Genomic DNA, 26,690 nt, shown 5'->3' with positions numbered 1-26,690 from the left:
TGTCTTTTAGGGGTGCCCTGAAAGATGCCCCCCAAAGCTCCCGCAGCCCTGCCATCGCCGGCCGGTCCGGTTGTGCGCCCGCCCAGCGCAGCGGGACCCGCCTGAGGCGGCTCTGGGCAGCCCCAGAAGTGATTCCCCCATCGGGCCTCGACCCTTTTGTGGACTGTATGAAACGGAGAAGGCAGCATCTCGGAGGGATTCGGTAATAGCGGGGTTAGAAGAAAGCTGTCTGCTGGCTGGGTTTTGCTGCTTGGAAGAAAGCTGAATGCATTTACGGGACTTCAGGTGGTAGCTGTATCCGTCTAGAGGAAAAGGCAATCGGGGCTTGTAGTACAGGTGATAGCCAACTTCGGGTTGCATTGAAATAATGCCAGTGATTTGTATTTAAATAGTCACATTGGAAGCAGCCGGGATTTTGGATTGACCTTTCACCTGAAACTGTAGTCAGCTACTCAAAAATGCCCTGCTAAGGGTCCCTCCCTCCCTACTGATGTGGAGTTTGAGGGTGTTTCGCAATAAGCCTTATTTAATACTTGGGTCACAAGGTGTGAAAGGTTTCTCTTGAGGTTTCAAAACGTCAGGAGTGCGAACGTGGTTGTTTACGTCACCGGTCACGGCTCGTACTACCAAGCCAACGTCTTTTGTGGGAGGAACCTGGTGGAGATGCTGTCCCATCATTTAAATAAAGCCGTATCACAAAATGTATAGAAGTGTCTAGGGCTAGAAATCGCAATGAAGAATAATCAGACATGCTGATCTTGATCATAGGCAGACAAGGTTCTCCGAGTAGCGGTGATGTTATTAGACCGACTAAATAGTTGGGGAAAAGTTCTTTGCACACTTTTGGGCACAAGCACCCTCCGACAGGCATGGGGAGATGCTGCTGGTGTTACGTCTCCCCATGCCTCACAAAGGGTGTTTGAGCAAAAAAGTTCTTTGCAACTTTTGGGCAATTTAGTTGACCTAATCAAAGTTATCACATCTACCCAAAGACCCTTGCCTGCCTGTGTCCTTAGACCAACATGGCTACAACCAACAACCCTGCAACATGGAAGTTATTTATCGTAATCACTTCATAAGAAGATGCGTTATGCTAAAAAATCTTCTATATTAGATTGTCTCTCCTAATGCACCAGCCAGATTGATTGTTTGTCTGTTATGTTAGCAGTTTTCATCCAGTCTGCTCAGCAGAATCATTTTGCACTGTGAAATTTAGACATAGTATTTGTCATTTATAAAGACCTCCAATATTAAGTAATATAATGATTAATAATGTATAAGAATGCTGATGGGGGCTGGTGAAGGGAAGAGCTCAGCAAACCGTCTTTCGCAGTCCCAGATAACCGTTCTTTAACTCTTATTTTCTTTTAATCAGACAATACGACTTCCTGAGAAAATGCACCTTTGGGTTCAAAAGTCTTTTTTAGATGGTAGATTAGTGCCTATCGATATATTTCAGCTATTACTTTGATATAGTCTCCCAGTAATGAAGTGATCCAGCTTCTTTCTTTCTGGGACTACCTTAGCAAGCACAGTGTTCAGTACTAGTTTTCAGCACTTTGCTTCCATTGAAATGTCCTTAATACATTTTAGAAGAATTTGATTCGAGTAGGTTAGTCTTTCTCCGTGAAGTATGCAATTGCTTCCTGTTTGGAAACAGAATTGGAAGTCATTCTCGCATCATCCAGAATAGACAAGTGACTCCCTTATAATAATGAGTCACTGCACTCCCTTGATTCACCTGCCTACTTTCCTGGCATTTACTTTAATTTCTTTTCCACCCTCGTCACTATATTAAGAGAACCCGGGAACCAAGGTGTGTTAAACCCTCTTTCTCCAGAGATGCTGTTTATGCTGGATTTGAATTGCATTTCTCTTTGAGGACGGTTCGGCATATTCCTTTTCTGTTTCTGCTTTGTATTTCTCTTCTGCGTTGTGGTTTACAATACCCTGTTGGTAAGTGTTTGCTTCTATTAGAGCATTCATAAAGTTTTGAATGATCTAATACACTTAATTTGTATTTTAGCACATTATGCTGATGTAGTCCGTGTCTGTCCTGAGCGCTCTATAAAGCTAGAGAAGTGTCACAGCTAAGAGGAAAAAAGTGACAGCAGTTTTGTTTGTTTAGGTAAAGCAAATATTACTATAGCCATACTTTAAACACAAGGAATTCAAAATAGTTTGTTGTTTCATGGAGCTTTTCAATCACAGCATATTAACTGTCTTGAAGATTTAATTCAACTTCTGCTACACCATTTTCACAGGTTTATTTTATTTTATTTTTACCATTTTGAGCAAATATAAAAACTGCTGAGCTCAAATACAGCATCTCACAAGGCAAGATGAAGAAGAACAAATAAGTCAGAAGGAACTTCATAGAATAGCAAATCTTCCTGCTTTCTAAACCAAATACAGCTATATTGATGATAATGGAAAAAATGTTGAGGTTTCCCAAATATTTACTGCAAGTCATTCAGATGCTTAAAAAAATCTGAATTCCTTCGAAGTTTCTCTTTTGCCAACCAGTGATGTGATTTTATTAGAAAAAAATAACAGTTCCTGCTTTTGAATTAATCTATTCTGGCAAATGTATGCAAAATTTTGTTAAAGATTTTGATTTATTATTAATGTTAAGATTTTGTGTGATCAAGATAAAGTCTGAGATGCGTGTTCCTACAGTCTTACAAAGTATACTTTGAACACTTATTTGCCAAGCTGTTTCCAGAAAACTATATCCAGGAATCACTGAAGTCCAAAGTATGCTGGTTAAAGTGCAGTCATGTTGGCTAGTTAGCAACTCCTCATCACGCACAATCAAATGCACTTCCCAACATATGCAGATAGCAGTTGACTTAATTAAACCCACTAATTTTTTCATAGTTATTCCTTGTGTTCTCTGGCAACAGTACATTACACAGGAAAAAATCCCCTCAATTCTATTAATAATTGAAAATTGAATAATGTTAAAAACATAACGAGAATTATATAACAAAAATAGTGAACATGAGAGAGAAAACTCCATTTAAAAACAAACCAAAAAAATGTCTCCTGACAAGTAAAGAATAAATGACCTACAAGGAATCTGTTCGATTGAAAATTCTTAACAAGAAAAGTCTATTTTCAGAGACTGCCTCAAACTGATACCAGAGTTATTGATGCAGTTCGACTTGAATATTTACACTGAACAAACAGTTTTTGTTGAACTAGTGGAAGTTACAAAATGATACTCAGCTCAAGAAAGCTCATGGTGTTATGCTACTCACTGCTGATTCGGACATCTGGAACTGGTAGCCGTCTGTCATACATCCTGATGTGATACAGTAAATGACTTTAAATGTCTTTTTAAAGGACAGCACAGCGTAGAAATACGGTGGTTTGTACAGAAAAAGCCAGTATAGCATCACGGATGCATTAAAATCTGCTTCCCAAACCCTTGTTGCGCTCACAACTTGAATTATTTTAAAGAAAAAATATTTTAACATCTAGATCCATTCTAAAAGAGCAAGTGCTTTGCTTCCTCAGGGTTTTGTAGGTAAGTGATCTGCCACAGTTTCAGTTTTTCTGGTGTTTTCGGACAAAGGACTGCAAGTTTCATGAGTTTGAGGTGCAAGTCTTGCTAGTTTTCTTTGTATTTTTGTGGCTACACTTCATCCTGTTAGCAGCTGTACAACTGATCTCAAAGAATCACTGCATTGCTAAATCTTTTAATTCATAGATATGATTCTTATGATCTGTGTAGGTTTTTCTTTTCTATACTGTAACAGTAGGTTTAATGCCCCATCTCAATATAATAAAGCATTGTGTTGGAAAATAACTCGAGTTTTTTTCACTTGAAAAGATTTAAGTTCTGTCTGGTGTCAGTTTTTGATGTATTTTTGGTTTATTGGTGTCAATGTATGTATTTTGGTTTATTAGGGCATATCCCCTTTTAAACATCCATTTTTGTACTTTATTGTAGGACTTCAGTCATTTCATTTGGGCTTTTATTAAATAGCACTTCCCATTTTAATAACATTTGAAACTTTAACCAATTACACTTTATGAAAGTTTTTTTCAACGTGTCCTATTAAGTTTTTTAATTTGTCCACATGATTTTTACACACCAACAGTTTTATATAACTGGGCTTTACAAAGTTATTTTCACCTCGGTAACCAGAGCAGCTCTGTTGCATCACACCCATTGCACTGATTTCTGGGTTGCTTTAGGAGATCACTTTTCTAAGCCTCACAGAGGCTTTTCCTGGTCGGCATTTTGTTCAAGCAATAAATAAATCTGCTGACGTGTAGGGTCTGCTGTGTTTGCCTGCTCCTGACCTTTGCTTTTCAGATGTGTAAGTGGCAGTTGTATTTGTGATGTTTTGTAACTCGCAGTTCATGGGATGACAGGGTTTTATCCTTGAAATTATTTTCGTCTGTCACAGCTCGTCAGCAACACGCACATTAATTCAAGGTACAGGTGAGGATGTCAGCAGAAAGCCTAGATTTCTTCTTGAGAAGCCCTAGTTTGGGATTCTCAAGGCGAATGTGGATTAAATAGATTGTAACTTTGCTTTAGGATCTACAAGTAAAACTTCCTTTTCCTTTCTTTTGTGTGGCATCTGCTCCTATATGGCAGAATGCAGGGCGTGGGGGCAGGAGAGTCTGTTCACTTAGGGTTACTCTTTTTTTTAATAAGCTACTAAAATATTTGGATTTTTTAAAATTGTTACGACACAGTTTTGGGGTGGTCTACCCCTCAGCTGTGCTTTAGCCACTTTGTGCCACACTCATGGCACAAGGCTGCCGGAAGGCTACCTTACTCAGCCATAACTTTAGGGTAGCAGGGTCTGATGGAGAGAAGACTACAGCCAGTGTAGAGGACATTGCAGAGAGAAAGAGTTTGGGACCAATATGCCCATCAAACTGATGGTAAGCCCTGAGACTCGGACCATCAAAAGTATTTAGGTATCTAACGCTGCTTGATTTTCATGGAAATCAGGCACTTAAGTACCGTGCGTGAACCTGGGCCTTAATGCTATTGTTTCTAAATGTTGTCGAAACAATAGACAATGTCCCACTGGGGCAAATAAATGTCACTTTTTTTTTTTTTTTAGAAATGAGGACATAAAAATGAATGTATGAAATGACCTGCTCATAGCAGCACAGTCAGTTGGTGGTAAGATATATTTACATCACTAGCTTTGCTTCAGAAATGGCTTTGTGTCAGCGTGAATGCTGACTTTTCAGATGATCACTCCAAAGGGCAGTAGTACAGCACACAAGGTGGAAGCTGTTCTTGTATGGGGGAGATATCCATTCGAGGATTTCTGTGCTACAGATCTATCACGTCCGTAACACACTAGAGTTAGATTCATTGAACAAAATTAGGTCATGGGACATCCTCTAGTTTCCCAATTATCTCCCACGAAAAGAGAAAATAAGATTGTACCATTTTAATTATACTTCACTGACCAGGAAGAACTACTTTGTGCTTCTCCATGATCTAACTATTGCTATGCTAGTGCTCCACCCTGAGAAGGTAGGGGTATTTCATACCATGATAGTGATGTCACCAACCGATGGACCAGGTTATTACAGGGATCTCTTAAAGGAAGAAAATAACTATGCTTTTTCCACTAGTCATGAGTCTTTGAAGTAGGACTTCTGACCTACAACCAACAAAACCTACCTCTCAAAATGAAAGACTTGTCCTATATTTTTCCAAGAAGGAGCACAATCCACATACTTGACCTCAGTCAGTTATTTGAAAATGTATCTAGTAAGGGTAGCATTCTGTTTTCCTTTGGAAGCCTAGACTACCAGATTTTCTCGTCTACATGGTTGTCTAAGTCCCAGAAATGCCTCTTATGCACAGGATGCTTCCCTATTGCAGCATGCATAGCCCTGCACACATGAATGGCTTCATATGCATCAAGAAATAGTGTCAGCCAGTGGATAATTGGCATGTTTGGGACTTAGATGACCATGTAGAAGAAAAACATGTCATTGACATGTCCACAAAAACATAGAATTGTCACCCTTAACATTTGGAGACTTTCCATCACAACATGTGTAGGAAGAATGGTCTGTATTAGCAGTCAGAACCCAGATCTTGCATTTCCCATCTTAGCAGACTTGCCCCAGGAGTTTCTGGCAGCTATTTAATCTCTGCTTTAGTTTTCTCATCCGTAAAATATGTCTCTCCATTCTTTGTTTGTAAAATGTTTTGACATGTATAGATAAAGGGAAAAGGTGCTATAGAAGGAGAAATGTATTTGAAATTATTCCGTGTGTATAAATCAGAACAAATGTTAATTACATTTTTATAAACTAAAGCAAGTTTACTCCTGGCAGCAGCTGTTGAGTGCATGGCTTGCCCTCCTCGGCTGTCTCAGCATACAGTTTGCAATGCTCTTTACTTGTTCCGGCTGTGAAAGTAAGAAACAGGGCCCAGAAACTGGCATGTGGTAGTATAATATTAAATGGCATAAAGCTAGTCTTGGAGCTGTTTAATGCCAAGTTATAAATTGTGCTAAATAAAGGGTGTCTAATGATAATGGTAAAATGCCACTTACTTAAAAATCACATAAGAAATAATGTTTGAAATGAAAAGTCAAAACAAATGTGTCAGATTTCTTAGCTAAAAATTCTGCTCTTGTGAATAAGTTCTTTGTGAATGCAAACTGTAATCTATACTCATTAGACTCTGATCGTATTCTCATATTTCCACTTTGACTCAGTGTGGTGCATCCAACAGTACACCATGTTGTGGTAGTACTCCCTGTAACAATCCTGCTTTAACATGTCGGAAATGTTTGGCTCTGCAGTACAGGGTTCAGAGTTATGATAATAAGACTGAATACCAGAACTGAATGTATCTACTGATGTGAGCTAATCACTTAATTTTATTTTTTATCCAGCACTTGATTTATAGATATTTTACAACTCTTAATAACACTACTTCAATAGAGCTTAAATGCATTTATCTTTTTCTTTTTTCCAGACCCCTTAAGATTCAGATATGTCCTTCATATTTGATTGGATTTACAGTGGTTTCAGTAGTGTACTACAGTTTTTAGGTGAGTTTTTAACACCAGTTTTATATAATGATCTCAGTTCAGTTTACCTGCGTTTGCTTTAAACAGTGGCATTTATTTTTATATCAATTCTGTGACCCTGAGAAGAGAGATATGAAATCTTAAAAACGGGACTGACGTGTTTAACACAGGGGTTGGCAACCTCATACAGGCAGCAAGCCAAACGAGCCCCAATTGCTCTGAAGATGAGCCACCCCTTTCCCTTGGCTGCACCACCCTCCAAACCCAGCAGCCACTTTCCCCACTGCCAAATTGCAATGGACAGCCCCTGCCATAGAATTGCCACCAACATCCCTGTTTCACAGGCCAGAAGACATCAGTTGGAGGGCCAGATGTTGCCCATGGGCCATAGTTGCCAATCCCAGATTCAACAGCATTCACTCATCTCCTTTCCTGATAGAGAAAATAGCTGTTTTCCTTCCTTCTTTATGGAAGGCTTTCCATTCACACTAGACTTAGCCTGGTGTAGCTCCAATGAGTTCTTTGGAGGTATACCTGATTCTCAGTATTCACCAGTTTTTATTTATACCCTAATTGCATTAAGGTGTCACTTGGAAGGCCCAGATGTACCAAGCCTTATGCAGACACGTTCTGAAACCCTTACTCATGCCAGACTCATAACTGATTCCATAATTATTCTTGGGGAAGCTAATGGGACTATGTTGAGTATAGGCACCCTCTGGATCATGGTGCATGTGTAAGAGGTCTAATCACCAAGACCGTAGGCACACATGCCTAGGCAAGAGTATGGAGGAGTAGAGGCTGCCCAAGACCTCCCATTCCTACTTTAGACCATTGACACAGAATCCAAAGGCCAGACCAAGTCCAGATGTTCAGTACCTTGATGGTTGTAGTTTCTGCCAGAGAGCAATAGATAAGAAGTGCTGCTGACTGCCTAATGCTGCAGCAAGGGCTTGTTTCTACCAGGGTGATGTCCCTTAGCCTTTTTCCAGCCAAGGAGTACCCACAAGACAGTGAGGGCTAGGGTTTTGAGACTCCCTATACTCACCTTACTCTGGAGGTTGCAATACTGTGGGTTTTTGTAGGCGCTGCCCCATCACATTGCCACCAGGCCCTCCAGTCAGATGCAGGTTACAGTCATACTCAGGACCCATGTTGAGTAACACGTTACTAAAATCACATGAAAGTGAGCCTGACCCGAAAATCTTGTAGTCTGTCAGTCCTGCTCAACCTATAGCTTGCGGGGATCCAGCCCATGGAGCCATGTCATCTAGCCCTATGGGCTGGATGACATAGTCCCACACACCAGATTGTGCCAGGTCACTCTGCAGCTGGATCTAGTGCACAGGGCTGGGCCAGTGTGTGGGGTCACACCCTCAAAACAACCCTGCATGTGGGATCTGGACCAAGCCTGTACTACTCATCCAAGCCATGGGGCCGTATAGAGTGAGCACCACTGGTCTAAGTGGGTAAAAGTTGAGTTTAGGGTATAACAGAAAGGGCCGGGAAGGGAATATAAGGATGACAATAAAGGGAATATAGGTTACATAGACCAGGAATGTCATTGCCTCACTTTTATCAGTTGGTGGTTTGACTTTTTCACTGTGTTAGACCCTTGGCCAGCTATCTGAATATCAGCCAGTGAAATTTTAACTAAGTTGGCTAACCTTTCTTATCTCTCACTTCATTGAATCAAGCAGTGATTGCTGTATATTTGAAACCCTTCCTCCCGCCAAGGATATTTCTAGCACAAGAGATACTGTAGATCAAAGTGCCAGAGAAATGTATCCTTGATGTGTCCTGCTTATATGCACTCTAATAATAAGAACTTTTTGCTTCTTTCCCTATTCCTGCTTAAAGATTTTTTTCTTTTTTAGTAGAAGTAGGACCATATTATTATGATTGAACAGAATCATAAAATTTAGGAGAACACTCTGGCTCCTATTTAGCTGCATTATGGTATGAATGGAGAGAGAGATTTAAAAAAAAACAAAAACCCATCTCATACAGCAGTTTTCTACACTCCTCTTGTTTAGGAGCACATATTTCACATGTTTTCAAGCAGCCTATTGAGTAGACTTGCCTTTTCTAATCATTTGAAAGATCACAGCATTTACATTGTTTGCAGTTCCTAGTCATATCCTAGAATGAGAGAAAATTCAGGCTAGAAAGGACTTCAGGGGGGTTGCACTAGATCACGGGTGGCCAGGCTGCAGCACGCATGCCATAAGTGGCACAGACCACCTCTGTATGTTGGCTGTGGCAGATTGGATGGAGGATAGGCAGCACAGTGACAGATACAGCAGGGAACAGAAAGCAGAGCAGCAGATCGGGTGGGGAAAGAGGATTTAAGTGGCATGTGAGGACAGCAGGAGATAATTTGTAGCATGCCTGTCAAAAAGGTTGTCTCCCACTGCACTAGATCACAGAATCCTAGGTTTGGAAGGGTTATCAGGTCTAACCTCTTGCACAAACACAGAAATGTTACTTCGGAAATATCCCTCCTATGCTTATCCAGCCTCCTCTTGAAGACCGCCAGTGAAGGAGATCCCGCATCTTCTCTGGGCAATCTATTCCACTACCTTTCTGTTCTGACACAAAGGAAGTTTTTCCTGAGATGACTTTGAGGTCCCTCCCAGGCCTACTTCTCTCTAACTGTAGGATTTATGTATGTATAAACCTACATAGAGCATATTCAGTTGTCCAGACCAGAGGTGACACAGGCACTTTTTATTCCACCATAGTTTAACAGCATTTATCTTTGGCCATAAAGTGAGTGTTAGATGGAGTTTCTCTTGTGGTCTGTGTTGAGCAACATCTGAACTTGTTAGACCACCTTTTCTTGCTTGGTAGGAAGCGATACCTTCTGCTCTACTTGGTAGCTTAATAGGCAGTCAGGCTAAAGATTATTGGGTCAACAGAATTAGCTGAGAAGGATGGGAGAATTGCAGCCTTCTCTGTTATGCAGGTTATAAATCTTCCCTGTTGGAATGTGATCCTAGGGATTAGTTTAAATGCAGGAAAGGTGAGTAAACAATGGCAAGATAAAGGTCAGCGGGATAGGTATATGCATGTGGCATGCTGTAGTATGGTTTGATTCAGAATCTGACCAGCTTATTTAAAAAAAAAAAAAATCACTGAACAAAAGCAAAGATTAGAAAAAAAATGTGGTTGGTAAGTGAAGTGTTGAGTCTCTGCTTTAGTCTTCCTCGGGGATAATTTGGGCTGGGTCTCTTTCTTTTTCAGAAGCATTCATCAGCAATGTAAGACATGAACACTGTACCAACCGGCCCATTCGTAGAAGAAAGCTAATAAAATCACTTTATTTCTATTTTTTTCTCTAATTTACTGTGAAAACCCAGGAACTGAAAACACAGATAATGCAACACTTGCAGTTGTATTAGAGTATGCAGTTAAACCTAGTAAGTGCAGAGAAACTATAATGATGAATATTAAACATAGGATTAGCCACATAATCTGATAATTTACTACATGAAATACTTCTGTACCTTCGTAAGTTTGTAAAATAAATCTTTCTTTAGTTTTATATCCCATTGCATCACGCAGTAAAAGACCTTCACTTAAGTAGGTATCATTAAAAAATTATATTTATCCCAATCTTTGACTTCTCTTCCTTGTTTCTTGCACACAGATTAATTAATAACACAAATACACAAATTTTACAGAAACTCATATAGTCAGAATTACTTGAAGGTTAAATTTGCAGCTATATTTCAAGCTTTACCATGATGCATTATGCATGATGCATAATGCATTTTAGCATTGTGTTAGCTTATAACTTGTAATGGGCATGGCCCTTATCACCTCGTTAGCAGCAAGTAACAGCCCAATTATCCCGCTCAAGAATTAATTTTCAGTTTTCTTTTGCCAAAATTAATACTTCAGTTTCCCATAATGTTATGAGCACTTTGCCCTACAGAATGCTCTGCATTTTGCACAAGGCTGGGGGGCAGGGTTATCCTCGAATGAAATATATTGAACAATGATTTCTTCAAAAAGGTTATAAAATAAGAAAACTCCTTTAAAACGGACACAAAACTATTTCTGTTCAGGTGGCCTTCAGAGCAGGAGATGACTATGGCTTTCAATCTGAAACTCGTTTTTGAACTGCTGTATTTGAATGATTGAACAGCAAAGTGTAATTCTGAGGTAGCATTGAGGATACAATGTAGATGGGTTAGTGTGAGTTGAGAATTCTGCTTGCTCATTTAAAAAAAAACTTAAAATATGCTAATTTTAACCCATTCCCTCCCTCCTTGTATGCACATTTTTATCTTTACTGGAGGCATAAATAGAGTGACGTTAAGGGGGAAATTTTTTATAAGGATTATTAATAATGAAACGTGAAACTTTTCATCCATACTATTAGAACATTATCACAGGACAGGAAATGCTTCACTTGTATAGTCATATACTGTTGATGGGTGCAAACTTGCAACCACTCTGAGGCATGTATAGGCATCTTAGTCAGACAAGTCTTACTGTGGTTTAAAGCTCTATTCATTGAACTGTCATGTGAAACCAAATAGTAACAATAGGTATAGAGTTAAAACCGCAAACATTAATATTTTAAAACCAGTTTCCCTTTTCCTTACCTTTCAGAACTTGAATTCAGGGTTCCAGGTTTTACTTGAAACAGCTTAAGATAGAAAGAAAGAAAGAAGGAACTTGAAGAAATTGTTCCATGCTCTGTCCAACAAATCTGTGGATTTATCTATACTTTCTGGTTTTGCTGGTAGAGCTATACTGGCATCTAATGGAGATGCAACTAGTATAGCTTAAACAGAGCTCCATGAATGAAATAAGGTATGCTGACAAAACCACTTTGGGCTGTTAGCATTTTTTCCAGCATTACATTGGTTAAAAATGTGTATTTTTGTTTCTTCCCATGCTTCTCAATAAGGTAACTGTCTTGACAAAATATAAATGTAGACCAAGCCTTTGTCTGTACTGGGAGCACTTTACTGATCTAGGAATACCAGTAGACTATACTAGCAAAGTGCTTCTAGTGTGGATGCACCTAAACTGTCTATAATGCTGCTGTTTGTATCAGTGAAAGTGCTATAAACTAATAAGCTATGTCAGGAAAAGTGCGTTTTTTTACTGGTATAATTATGGCATGGCTATGCCAGATGGGTACTGGGTAGCTTCACACTCTTTATGACAATGTTCTTCACACTCCTGATGCCAACAGAAGTGTGTAATGTAGGCATGGCCTGAGAAGGATAGTGTGGCCTGCAAGAACAGAAGATGTCCCACACAGTATGAAAAAGGTTTCTGTTTAAGAAGGGCTGAAAATGTTATTGCCAATCTTTTCTTATATACACCCAGGTTGATATGAGCAGCACTAGTATAAATTAAGCTTTCGTTACAATATGACTGTGGTTAAATAAGTGAATTATTCACTAAGGGCCTTTTTTTTTTCCAGGATTGTACAAGAAATCGGGTAAACTAGTATTTCTTGGTTTGGACAATGCAGGGAAAACCACATTACTGCACATGCTTAAAGATGACAGATTGGGACAGCATGTCCCTACACTACATCCCAGTAAGTCTATACCCTCTGTAACACTAGAAAGAGCATTTCAAGTCTTGGCTATGCTGCAGTCTCTGTGGCATGTTCTGCTAATATCACAAAAATCAAAGTGCAATATAATTCAACAGAGCTTACCTATAAGCATAGAACATGGTGAAAAACCTACCAGGAGTTGGGGTTGAAGGCATGCTTTTCTGTGGAAATGTGATTTATGCTTTTTGGTTGGTTCTTGCTTGAAAGGGCACTGGTTATGGCTCAGCAGGGTGGTTTACTGAGAGGGATGCTCAAGGCTCAGTGAAATAATGGAGTGATGGGCTGAGTGAGCACACAAAAGCTCTTAAGTATAGAGAGAGGAGAAAGAGTTAACAATAGTTTAGATATTTTACCTAGCCTGGATTGTATAAAGCGTAAAGGAGCTCTGCATGTGACATGAGTAACGTGAAGAGTTTTCATGATCAGGCCCAGCCCTGCAGTTCTAATACAGGGGGAAAAAACCTCATGAAGGACAGGAAAACTTCCTGAGCAAATAGCAGGATTTTCTGGAGTGGGAAATGACAATTCATCATGACAGCAGAAGACAAAAAGTGAAGCTCATTGTGGAGTGTCACTGTATTGTCTTACATACCATGCACTCTGAAATAAGCTTGGACACCTTGATTTTGAAAAGCAGAATGAAGAAGGAAAAAAAAAGATCTTTCCTTGTAGTAACTGAGAGCTCACTGTCCTGCTTCTTTGTTCTGCTCCCTTTACTTTCCTTTTCTTCAGGTAAGCAGCAAAAACTGCTCTTCCTGTATTTTCTCACATATAATGCACATTCCCACTTCCAGAAGGCAGTGCCAAGAAAAAAGGGAGAACGATGTATGTGGGAAAATACACTATATAGTAAGCACTAGCCACTTCCTTTTTGAAATCTCTTATGAAGCCAGTGCTTGGAATATTGGTGCCAGGAGAGGAGGGAGAAGCAGTAGAGTCCAGAGCTAAAACTCACCTGAGCCATTTCCCATTTATTTTGCACCTGATCAAAAGCCAACTAAAGATGATAGAAGGTTTCCCGTAAACTTCAGCAGCCTTTAGATCAGACCCTTATTACACGCCATCATGCAATTTTGGCTGGCCCAAGGAGGCTACCTGGGGCAGCCCAACATAAAATCACAACTTGAAGAAAAACCAGATGTCAAAACTGTTTGGGGAATGTTAATGTAAGGATATACAATGCAGGAAAAAATGTTTGGTTTTATTTTGCCAGACCTTGCAAACCTTTTGTATTGTTCTTTAAAGCTTGATAATATTGAGTTGGTTATATAAGCATTATATTTGTCTTGGCTCTCTCTCTCAATATCACTTTGTTCTGGTTTACTTATTGGATAACATGGTACAATTGTTTTAATCAGTTGAGAGAGTAAAATCTGTTCCCAGAAGGTTGCTAAAGTATTCTGCTGGGTTGTACGTTGTTCAGAAACAAAGAACATAACAGTTTTGTGTATTTTAGCTGCAGAAGAGCTGACGATTGCTGGTATGACTTTTACTACTTTTGATCTGGGTGGACATGCTCAAGGTAAGAGTTGTCAGTAGGTTCCCCCCCCATGTGACTATTTGCCTCAGTTACAATAAAGTAATAGAGTATTAACCTTAATTTGCCTCAGATCGAGAACATGCCCATGCTACGAGGAATGTTTTCCAAGGGTTTTTTATGCCATTTTAGAAACTTCTGGTCTTCTTCTATCTACTGAATATTACACCCCAACATACAATAGGGGGGAACTGCCAGACAGCCAAGTTCTAGATGAGGTTCCTTAAGATAATTAGTAGTAAATGTGAACCAGTCTGTTATTCACCATTAGACTTCATGTTTTAAACTTTTGTCTGGTGTAATGTTAGTCTCTGAAAAACAAGATCAGCTCCTCTGCATTGTACACATGTGCAATTTAGCTAGGGCAGTAGTAAAAACGTCCAGGTCTACTACCATCATATTGGACCAAAGATACAATACTGCTTATCAAGGATTTCAAATTCTCCAGCATCCATGTATGGCTGTCTGAGGGTCAAACACACCTTTCCGAGGACAATCTGAGGTTTCCAGAAAAGCGATGTAATGTTTTGAAAGGATATCAACTTACACGTTCCATTGCTTCCTTTTTCTGGAGTTGCCATTGAATCACTTGTCTTCAAGTTATATTTTCATTTTTTAAATTATTTTAGGCATCACTTTAAGAGAGGCCACAAGTTATTTGAATGCTAAACATAAAAACACTGTAGTATGGGCTTTTCGACCTCCACTTACAGGTATGAAAAGCTTTTTTCCTGCTTAAAAAAAGCAGTGTTCCGTTATTTTAAGCTGTGTAAAATTGGAATGACTGATTTTAAACTTGATATAGATGAAACTAGTGGCCCCTCTGGAGTTATTACGGTTTAGTGAAGCCCTGTGCATTGCTTTGAATTAATTTGTTAATTTGTAGTTGCTCTTAATTTATACCTGTTTTTCGTTAGCTCGCAGAGTATGGAAAAATTATCTGCCTGCCATCAATGGTATTGTGTTTCTTGTGGACTGTGCCGATCTTGAAAGATTGGCTGAATCAAAAGAAGAACTTGATGTAAGTTAAACAAATGGGTTTAGAAATAGTGAGCTGCTATTCCCAGTTCTTGGGAAGTGGAGAGTAGGTGACACCCAGACCTGATGTCCACCAAAGGGGGTTTTTCTCCATATGCTGCTCAACAGACCAGTTAGAAAAGGGGGAAGCAACCTACAACCTATGAACCTGTTCAATCAGCCCAGTGGATTTGGACCGCCAGCGGCATGCAGGTTTGGTGGCTGTTGCTCTCCCCATGCTGCCACAGAGACACGATGGCAGTTGGGTCCTAGTGCCGGCCCACATGCCACCTTCCTCTGATCCAAATTGGCTCACTCTAGTCTGCAACCTGAAACGGTTGCTGACCACTGACTTGAATTGCATGGCTGCAAGGGAACCCAAGAGTCATCTTGGCTTAAGACCTGCACAGATCTGGAAGTTGCTGTTCCCAGACTGCCTCAGGCAGATGCCTTTCCATCCTCTGCTTGAAAATCTCCATCAAAGGAGATTTGGAAACTTCCCTGGCCAGCCTGTTCCCTTGTCCTCCTGTTTTTATGGAGGTTTTCCAGAGGTTTGATCTAAATCAGTAGTTACTTTTTACTGTTCTCTATCTGTGCTACAGCTAACTCCCCTTCTTCTCTTGTTAATTATATATGCTGTTTATATTGAGGCAGGTATTTTTCTCTGCCAATGACACCAGCACCGCTTTAAAAATGGAGGCGTGTTGTATATTGTGACTAGATTATGTTGCTTTTTCCCCCAATGCACATTTTGTTGAGGAATTGTGACTGCTTTCCCAGTCACTACAGTGAGCAAGAGTTTTGTAATTCAGAGGTGAAATCTGGTTCCCAGGGCAAGGATTCACTCTAGGTGTTTAGTACCAAGTATCTTGCATTGCTTCTGAAATCAGGGTTACTATTTGCACTCATAAAATAAACTGTGTTTATTCTGTGCATCCTTATTGCATGTCTCTCTCTTCTCTTCTCTTCATAGTCATTAATGACAGATGAAACTGTTGCTAATGTGCCTATCCTAATTCTTGGTAACAAAATTGACAGACCTGAAGCCATCAGCGAAGAGAGGTTACGAGAGATGTTTGGCTTGTATGGCCAAACAACAGGAAAGGTAATGTTCCTATTCTTGTTGGAGAGCCTGTATATTCCCTGTAATCTAGTCTAAAGATCTTTTTACCCCTTCCCCCCAGCTTCGCAAAGGAGCTGTCTAATAGGAACTATTGTTTAATGTATAAAGTCTCCACATTTTGGGTTAACAAGATTCAGGGTATCTTTGTTCAGAGCAAAATACTTTGTACTTTACAAGATAGTTCATAGTGTTGTTAGTCTCAAGGCATCCTTTGGAAAATGCCAGCTCTTAGCTTTTACTTGCCTGTTGACTATGGAAAACTATAGAGCAGTTCTGTTGCAAAGACTCAGAAAGATGAGGGTAACTTGCTCTCACAACAGGTCAGAATATTTTGATGGGCTGGGTTCCTGTTTGAAATCTCTGGGTTTACCTTGTGAATCGTGTGTAAGTGTTTGCACACCTAAACTTGCTAATATTTGAGTGGCACCCTTACAAGGATCTCACAGCACCCTGGTTGAGTATCACTGGTCTAAGGATTAGAAACAGGATACTAAAACCCATTACACTGATATGGAAATCACCGTTGGTAGTTAATGAAAGAAAAGTTCTTCCAAGTGTCTGTATCAGTAATCTGGGGCTTACATCTGAAACCTTTTGCTCTTTGAAATCTGTACTTTTAATTAAATGTAAATACCGCACACTCACTTTATTATAGACATTCAGTTGTAGGGGATTAGAAACAAGTTTTTCCAAATTCCCTCATGCTTATAAAAACTGTTTCTCTAGACTGGCCATATTAAATTTAATCTATTCCACAGAAGAACCACCACTGCTGGCTTCTCGCAAATGGTATGGGGTTATACTGATTATACTGAAGACCTGGGAGGGTGTAAGGGCAGGGCTAGAGGAGAATGGCTGCAGCCTTGCAGCCACTCCCCCAACCCCCAGAACCCAACAGCGAACATCTGTTGGGCCCAGGGGATAGCTGTAAGTCATAGTGCTTCCTGTAAAGTGCTGCGAGTTACATGGGGAGCTGCACTTCTGTCTGTGCCTTTAGTTCCCAGTAACCTGAAGAAGCTGTAGGGGCATTTATTTTCTGAAGTTGTAGCCTATAAAACAAAGTAGATGATAACATTCCACTTCGGTTTGTTTTTCAACATGTTTATGATTTTACAGCTGGAAATACTGATCTCTTTCATTTCCAGGGCAATGTACCATTGAAAGAATTGAACACTAGACCTCTAGAAGTCTTTATGTGCAGCGTGCTAAAGAGACAAGGCTATGGAGAAGGATTCCGCTGGATGGCACAGTACATTGATTAATGCCAAACTCCCATTTGTACATTCTGTCCCAAGTCTGAATATTAAGTCTGTTCCTTATTTGATCACTCAGTGTACATAACTTAAACTCACTAGACTATGTTTGGTTATAAAAGCATATGTTTTTAGATTATTATATCAACTGCTAAATTGTAAGTGTGTGTATTGAAAACTGATTTCAAACAAGTTTGTAAATTTAAATATTACATGTTGGCTTTCTAATCCCATAAAACAATGTTCGTTTGCAGCTTATAACATGACAGTTGTCTTCAAGTACCATTTTTTGAAAGTGACTTTCCAGTATAGTATGTTTGAATGCACTTTTTAACAGCTAAAATCTACAGATGTGGAAAATATTTAATGCTTATCATGTTAATTTTTTTTATGTACTTTTTTGAAACTGGTTTTATAGAACTTAGAATATATAACCACCTCTCAAGGAACAATAAATAATTAGCTTATTGATAATTGCATGATGCCTTACAGTTTTCAATAATATACTTTCTTATGCAACGTCATGCAATAAATCTAAATCAATTCTGGCATCTTTAATGCGATATGTTTCATTTTAATGTGTCTTAACCAGTGAGGCCGTCTGAAGTTCTGAATATATGAATTACCTTTCTAAAGCTTAGAAGGCCTCAAGGTAGCTTGAGTGTACATTAGATAATCATAAGTTTTCACACTACTTAATTGCATTTATGTTAGAATTTTCCGTCAATAGAGGAAGAATCTAATTCTGTTTCCCTTAACCACTAATCTGTAATTAAAGACACAAATTAATCAACTAGTGCCAATACAGTTCTTGTGCTAATTGCAAAAGTGCTCCTGTTTTCTTGAGTTTTCTGAATTAAATGAACCTTTAATTGGCACAAGAATTTAAAGTTTCTCTGAAGAAACAGAAGACAATACTGCATGAAATCTTCTGTTCTAAGTTAAATAGGCTTTGGGTTTGCTAGAGTAGTTGCTTCTGAATGATGATCAGTTACTAAAACGGTTTTTGCTGGTGGTTTTTTTGGAAACTTCTGTCATCCCCACACCCAGCTGGGTGACAGTTTAGCCTTGATTTTAATTTTCATGTTCAGCATTAGCCTTCATTGTGATGATGTGTGTTATCTTGTACAGTGTTGCCATGTAGGCAAACAGTTTGGTATGTCTTGGAAGCTATGTTGGTTTATTCCTTGGGTAAAGTTTTGATATCACTAATATTTGTGAACAGACCTGTATAACAGTTCTTCTCCCTTTCTTCTGCATGCACTAGGAAGGAAGGAGAATCTTTTCTAAGATGGAAGTGTTGGAGCACTTGCATATCAACTTGTTGCTATTTGTTGATACTCACTTGGGAATTATGGTTTGGTTTTCTGTATGCTTTAGGATGGTGGGGATGTTATTTTAGGTAGGTGGGAAAAGGGCTGAAGTGTAGACTTCAGACTTGGAGCCAGTCATCTTTGTGGTGGTGTTGGTCACTGGAGGTTTTTGCCCGTGAGAGGACAGATGCACAGTTCTTAGTGTTTAAAGCTTATTTGCAAAAATTGGATTGCTGTACTAATGATTAATAGGTCTTGTCCAAAATGTATCTAAAAGCTGTGATTCACGGTAGAACCTTGGTGGTTGCTGTATCCGGAATGCCTCTTTCTTCTTTTCTTGTTCTGTTTGGTCTTCCTTTTGGATATAGGGCTCAAAGGTCTAGAGTATGTAGATGGGACCTACTATTTGCCCCGTTCTGAGAGTGAAAGATCAAGCATTGGTAATCAAGTCTCCATGGTCCGGAATTTGCATCTAAATAATGACAGTAACTTAAAACTTTGCAAATAACATCTGTAACTGAACATTTGCTATTATGAAGATCCTTAGTTTGTACATGGTGAGGTCTCAGTAACAAGTGAACGTAGCAGATAGCTGATGGAAGTCACCAATGTTTGGCTGTCATTATGGCCACATAATATAAATTTAAGCTAATAATCTACTGCAAAACAGTGAGTTGGGGTTACATAAACCAAGCCTTTAGCTAAGAAATGGTCTCGTATTAGTGTGGGGACATTATGAAAGTCTTTGCTATCTATCTACCATGGTTATAATTTGAAGACATGCCTTTTTCAGACTTTTCCGATGACAGCTCTTAGGCTAAGAACAGCTAAATCAACAGATAGTGTAAATATTAAAGATAATTCTTGCAGTCATGGCACACTGCTGAAATGGGAGTCTTGGGATGTCTATGCTAATGGAAGTGAAGCTGGAACTAGAGAGGATCTGTTTCCCTCACATCATAGTAGGACATGCTTGCAGGTCACCTCTGCTGGCTGATCCATTAGGTGGGTATTGAAACAGTTTGTGTGCCCTTCAGCTTCTGTTTCAAGCCAAAGTGAATGACCTTGGCAGCAAAGAAAAGAGGACAGTAGTACGCAATGTCAAAATGGAGGTGGTAATGCTATAAACATACACATTAAGAGTAATGCTTAGCGTTTTGAGGATATGCAGATTTCATGTTTCATGCTGTAAGATGCTAGCTGTAAATGTGGTTGTGATAAAGATATGGAAGGAATTCAGATCTTTTATCTGTCCTCCTGGAGATATTGCATGGTCCCTATCATTGCACTATCCAGGCACCACTCAGACATTTACATTTTAGAAATAGGCTTTCTTCTAGCCTATAGGAGAGAAGTCTGTGTTAATTAACAAGGGCTTATTTGTTTTTGATTGAATGTGAATCTGGTTTGTGTGCGTGAAGAAATTACCGGGAGGAAGATAAGTCAATGAACTACATTTTTAAATGATTTCTGGAAGTTGCTAGTTCCTAATAAAGCTAGCTTATGGTCACTGTTACTTTTAGGGGTAAGATTTCCAGTGACTAGTCCCAGCTTCTGTGAAAGTTTTCAGTCTTGTACTCAGGAATTCTGTATGCCTCAAAGAGAAGAGATCTGTCAAAGACCGTGGTCACCACCGTCGTGTTTGGATATGGTACCTAGAGAGACACTCATGAGCGTCCAGTTCTTTGGCCTTCAATTTTAACATCCCAGTAAGGTAGAATGTGAGAAGAAAAACAAAACTAATCAATGACCATACTGTGTTTATGAAGCGTCTCCAATCTATTTTTATATCACAATAGTTTATTAAGGTACGTGAACACAAACTCCATGTGTTTCAGTGACTGCTGCTGAGGATGTGGCCTGTATGTTGCAATTCCTTAATATATTTTCATTTGTGAACTGTATAAGATGTATTTTTCTTGGCTAGAGTATAACCTTTGGGTTTGGGGTGTACTGTATCTTCCCAAGATGTGAGGCATAATTGCACCCCTTTCCTGGTCCGCTGAATGATGTTTAGCATGAAGACTAAGTCTTTCACTTCTCCCACTTCTGGAATTCTGTTAAGTCCATCTTTTGCACCCTCCTGCCGGCACTGGAACAATCCCTAAAGTACATTCTCCAGTGCTATTCAGGTATTCTCCGTGACGTGCCAAAGATGATATATGGCATCCATTGGAATATGATACCTGCACGTATGTGAATTTTACTGAGATAGATAGATATATAGATATATATATATATATATATATATATATATATGTATGCCATATTGTATTTTAATAATCAGAGATTAACATAAGAGATTTTACATCAACTTATTTATGTCCTGAGCCAGCTCAGCAAAATGAAAGGTGCTTGTCAAGTTTTAAGCAAAGTCAATTTGCAAATATGCTTGTAGCAGGAAATACTCTGTTTTCTTCTTACTATACCTTAAAAGAATTGGATGCTGCCATCCAAATTCCCATTTTTCCACAAACTGACTCCTGCTCAGATTTAGCATAAATAGTAAGAAACAGCAAAAGCCACTGGCTCACAGTGGGAAGACATAACTCCTTGCTAACATATTTGCACTTAGATAAACCACTTTTTGCCCTAGTATCTTGGTGTGGAATTGAACATTTTCTGTTCTGCAATTGTGAGTGCTGTACATGTGTAAAAACATAATTTATATAATGGACTTTCAGTTTCTGTATTTCTGCAGAAGAATCGTTACAGATGAAAATGTTCCTAAACAGTTAATGTAGTATTTTTTTGTTACTGTTCTGTTTTCCCATCACATGCTTTAAATTTAAATGTCAGGAATAGCAAAATAAAATTCTGATCTGAACTTTGAAGAGATGCAGTTCTACATGTTACAATTTCTTCCTGAATGACTTGTTACTGAAGAATGAAAAAATAAGATGCTGGCTTTATAAATCTTTTTGTTATAGGTTTGGATTTTTCATTTAGTATATTAGACACTGTTTATATGGGAACAGTCAGCCACTCTACAGAACTTAGGTTTCCTATTGATATATGCGTGACAGCAAATCCCAAACTGAGAAAACTTGTGAGTACTTAGAAATCATGAATGGTTTTCGTAGTTGCAAAATGTTCACATGAATCTTGGGCCTTGCGAAACTGGTGAGATGTCAGCTGGACCTTTGCATCCTGTCCCCAAAAACTGTCTGTGCTTGCTTTGAATTTTGCTGATTCAGTCCATCTGAACTTCAGCCTCAGTAACATTTGATCTGTAGTAGTAGTGCCAGTGGTTCAGAACTGCTTGTATCGACCTGGTTCAGGCTGAAATTGCTGAACTCTTTTTCACTTATGAATTTTTTTCACATTTGACCTGCCGTGCTGTTATGGGGAAGTGGATTGACCTACCCACTATAACATGGAGCTGCTTATCAAACCATCAACACATGCTGCTTCATATTAACTTTTAATAGTCACTCTTTTCACAGCAGAAGCTGGAAGCTCCTCGGCTTACCAGGAGATGTATCAAAATAGCCGCCCATGTGTAAAAATTACTCCAAACTGATTCAAGACAACACTCATTATGACTAATGCCCAATCATAATAAGGAAGTCGTTTGTTTTAACAGAACTTTGAAGCACTTATTACATTTCATTCCAGGATCTGGAAACTGAGGCCCAAAAAGGTTTTGTCATATCCAAAGTCCCTGGGCAAACAGTGGCAGAATGAGTATCAGCTGGAATTCCTTCCCCCTGCTCCTGTGCACTTACTTACTGCAGACACTCGAAAGATAGCTGTATCTCACCTGGTCTGGATCCCTTTCTTCTGAGTCTTGGGAACAACTTTTCAACAAAGTATGAGTCAAATTTGCATTCAAACATCTCTGCATTTTTGAGCTGCTTCTACTTCTTCCTTATGTACCCATCATAGTGTGTGCGGTTGTCTAAATATTTATGCTCATTCGCAGCTGGCAGTATTATTGTAAAACTTAAATAGTAGAAAGGAGACCAAAAAAGCATGCCAGGAAAATGGGTAAAGAAAGTAGGTGTAACACCTAAAACAACTAATACATCTTTTAAAAAATAACAGTTTTTGGACACAAATATCTGTTGTCATTGTAGTTTTCCAGCTGTCAATCATGGCTTTTTTGGATCCCCCACAAAATGTTGCTTTAATCCTAGAACTAATTTAACAATAGCAGTAACCTTTGTGGTAGTGGAAGAGTAAACGGGTCTCTGTCAGCAGCTAGGGACATGTGTGCACATGTGAACTGTTAGTAATTTCAGAGCCACTGTCTGGCCTTGCATTTTTATATCAATACAACGCAATGCTTTCATTCTAGGAGAGGACAGATGCCCAAAAGTGAATGTGGTCACCATGTTAACAAGGGAAATGCTGGGGCAAGCAACTGATTGAGAAGTAAACAGATTGGAACTTGCTAGGGGGTTGCAGAACCAGGGGACGGGGGTGTGGAGTGCAAGGACCTGAAACTTAAAACCTCCTTGTACCTCAGGGCAAGACGATGGGCACAGTTAACATTTTGGAATGTGTGCGGTTGCCATTGCGAATGGAGGCTGCTTTTCAGCAAGCCTAAGGCAGCCAATTGCATTGAAAATGTAGTGCTTGGCATACATTGAATAGCATGGCCCTGAAGTAATGAATATGCTGGACAGGAGGTCATGCCTTGGTAATATGGGATCTTTTCAGAGATCACTCCCAGAACTAGCAAAGTCACTATTGACTGTTGCACAGCGATCTTCAGAAAACATTTGACAAAGTTTCACAGTGGAGGCTACTGGCTGGGACAGTCATGGAATCAAGAGAAAGGAAAAGTGCATTGGATTGATCCATCTCCTATTATCACTGGGAAAGGGAAAATAGTACCTGCACGCAAAACCCTCCGAGCCTTACTGACTTGATCTGCTGAGGGGATGCTCTTGGGATTGGTATTTCAAAATACCAGTGCCTCTGAAAAATAAAAAGAGGGAAAATTGCCAAAGCCAAACCTACCAGAGTCAGGAACTGTTACAAGCGGACACCCTGCTCTCTTATCTCCTACGACGGCACATTTCAGTGTTACCTTGAAACCCTACAATTGCTCCATGCCATCTTAGCAATAGTGCCAAATTTTACCCTATTTCAGAAATGTTCTGGTGTCCTGTGTTGACTGGTGTTCCCCAAGGACACAACTGAGATCGCCTTATTTAACTGACTTGTCAGTAGGCATGTAGACAAGCTGTAAAACTTGAAACCAGATTTTAAACCCTTGGAAGTTTCTTGCTGCTCAGACATGGAGGGTTGAGCCTGAATTCCAGATGGGAAAAACCCCTGTGCTAACATAATGTGTCACTTGTCTTCTCCGGTCTTTGCTTTGCGATTGACACATTTGAAATCGAGACCTTCAGAGAATAATAAATGCCAAGGCACGCTGTTATCAAGGGATGTTGCTCACTGAAAGCCCTTGTGAAGTAAGGGCCCTGAGGCTTAAAATGAAAAATGGGATTTGCAGCGTGGAAAATAAAGAGCTTTGGTATATCAGCCAATAAATGATTGTAGGAAGTATCATGGGAAAGACTCAAATGAATAGCTGCTGCAAAAGCAGCAACCAGAGACTTTTAGGTGCAGCAAGAGGAACAGCATCTAGCCAACAAAGGGAAGTTGTACTAATCACGTGGCTTGTTTTCTCATGCCACTTTATCAGTGGCAGATATATGTTCAACAGGTGAGGAAATTGTCAGCGTTTCCATAAAAAGGCAAATTATTTAAGGAAAAAAATGCCCGGCCGCCACAAAAATGTCCCTTTTAATCATCTCTGTTAATCATGTGCGGATGCTTGGATCCGAGGCGTCTCAGCCTTCAGGGCTTCTGGTCCTCACTGGCTTTCCAGTGGGACTTCCCAAAGCACACAAAACCACCGGCCATATCTGCAGTCTTTTCTGGGAGGGAAATTTCCCCTTGGACCTCAATTCAGCTTTTACTTTTTTCTCCACCAGATTAGACATTCCCAGCCACCTCTTCCAGCATGCCCTTCATTTTCTGAGCCATAGCTGGAGAGTGCTCACTTCCCAGAGAACAAATTATTTGACTTTTTTTAGGGTATTTAGGAAGGGGCATCTCTATCCTGCCTTCTGCTCTTGTAACAGGTAATCAGCAAGGAGGAAGCCCTACCTGTATTTCCGTGTCTGTTGACAAACAGAGCCAAGGGGAATCAATAGAGGATAAAGCACAGTGTTTACACACATTGATCACACCTACTGCTTTGAAAGAAAACTTGTACAAATCTGCTTAACTGAAGTTCCCTGGGTTGCTGTGAGTTGCTTGCCCGCTGCTATGATGCAAAGAATGTGTAACAGATCCTTATGCATGTGACCACAACACCATTTCTATTTATGTCTCCATCAACACGAGAGTCCAAAATTAGCTCCAGAGTTGTTCCTGAAGTCCTTGCCCAACCTGTGTCAGCTACTAGACTGCCCTTCAGACCTCAGCCATGAAAGGTTCATCTGACCCTGCTGGAGTTGTTGAAAGGAGCTGTTTACTTTCAAGAGAACTGACCTATAGTGTCCTGAAAACTTTAGGGTAAAGCTACTGCACATTGCATCAGGTCACAGAGAGGGCCATTTGACTTCTTTTAATAATACTCAGTTTTTAACTAATGCAAAACTCTTGGTTCAGAGATGATACCTTTTCTTGGACCAACTAAGAAATCGCCAAAAAAAAAAAAAATCTTTTTCTGCAAGCTTTTGGGCACACATGCCCTTCCTTGGGCTCAGGGAAAATTCAAGATGGTAAAATGAATCTAATTTTTTTAACTAGACCTTTTCCTTCTGCAGGCCTCAGAGCACCTTACAGAGGAAGCCTTGTGTTCTTTTTAACATTTTATTTTTATACAGTACTTCTTTTATCTAACTTGCTGTATTTGACCTTGAAAAAACTAAAACCATTTTCATGATATGGTTTACCTGTTAAGACAGAGAGGGAGAGTGTGTGTGTGTGTGTGTAATTCAGTAGCTGTTTTGACAATATATCTGTTTTATTAAATGGTGACAGAGCTGGACTGTTCTCAGTGGTGGCAGATAACAGAACAAGGAGCAATGAGTTGCAGCCAGAGAAGTTTAGGTTAGAAAAAACTCACTCATGGGGAGGATAGTGAAGCACTGGACCAGGTCACCCAGAGCGGTGGTGGATTCTCCATCCCTGGAGGTTTTTAAGACACAGCTAGACACAGCCTTGCCTGGGACGATCTAGTTGGGGATGGTCCTGCTTTGAACAGGGGATTGGACTAGATGTGACCTCCTGAGCTCCCTTCACACCCTCGTTTTCTATGATTCTGTGACAGCAAATCTAGCACTGGAATTGAGGAGCCCTGGAAAGAGAAGTGGGTTGTCCTCATACTGTCACATTGCTTTTCCTGGGTAAAAACAAACTGCTCTAGTGACCCACCCTAAAATCATCCTCTGGTTTTATATCAGTGTTTACATCTGCTATCCCTACGAGTGCATCTCTTGAAAATTGGTGGACAAGGAATTTTTCTAGAACACAGGACGTGGGGAGTGACAGCAGTGGGTTTAGAAAAAGACCATTTGAGTCATCTTAACAGTTTTTCCTCAGTCTTGATCCTGACACAGATGTAATTAATTACTAGAGGTGCACCAATACAATGGTCCGATATCAGATCAGCACAGATATAAAGAAAATTAAGTACATCGGAAATTGGTCTGAGGTGGCTGATAATTTGGCCAATAAATGCCCACATGTGCGTGCAGCCGCAGCACAGCGCAGCACATAGGCGGTGAGGAGCACAGCCTGGCAGCTGGGAGAGCTGCGTGCAGCTGGCAAGTCCATTGTGATGGAAGGGGTGG

The 26,690-nt window shown here is 39.8% G+C and overlaps 1 protein-coding gene across 1 annotated transcript; it reads left to right on the top strand.

Annotated features, from left to right (window-relative positions):
* The first annotated feature begins 1,907 nt into the window (after positions 1-1,907).
* SAR1B (secretion associated Ras related GTPase 1B) lies at positions 1,908-19,499 on the top strand. The gene is made up of 8 exons (XM_019535094.1): positions 1,908-1,956; positions 5,094-5,155; positions 6,983-7,058; positions 12,487-12,606; positions 14,084-14,149; positions 15,082-15,185; positions 16,155-16,286; positions 17,450-19,499. The coding sequence occupies exons 3-8, from the start codon at positions 7,001-7,003 to the stop codon at positions 17,564-17,566; spliced, it is 597 nt and encodes a 198-aa protein (XP_019390639.1). The 5' UTR covers positions 1,908-1,956; positions 5,094-5,155; positions 6,983-7,000; the 3' UTR covers positions 17,567-19,499.
* Positions 19,500-26,690: the final 7,191 nt, after the last annotated feature.

Source organism: Crocodylus porosus, unplaced genomic scaffold, assembly GCF_001723895.1.
Source record: "Crocodylus porosus isolate Cpor-Errol unplaced genomic scaffold, CroPor_comp1, whole genome shotgun sequence".
NCBI classification, from domain to species: Eukaryota; Metazoa; Chordata; order Crocodylia; family Crocodylidae; genus Crocodylus; species Crocodylus porosus.
This window is presented reverse-complemented; position numbering and strand designations above follow the sequence as displayed.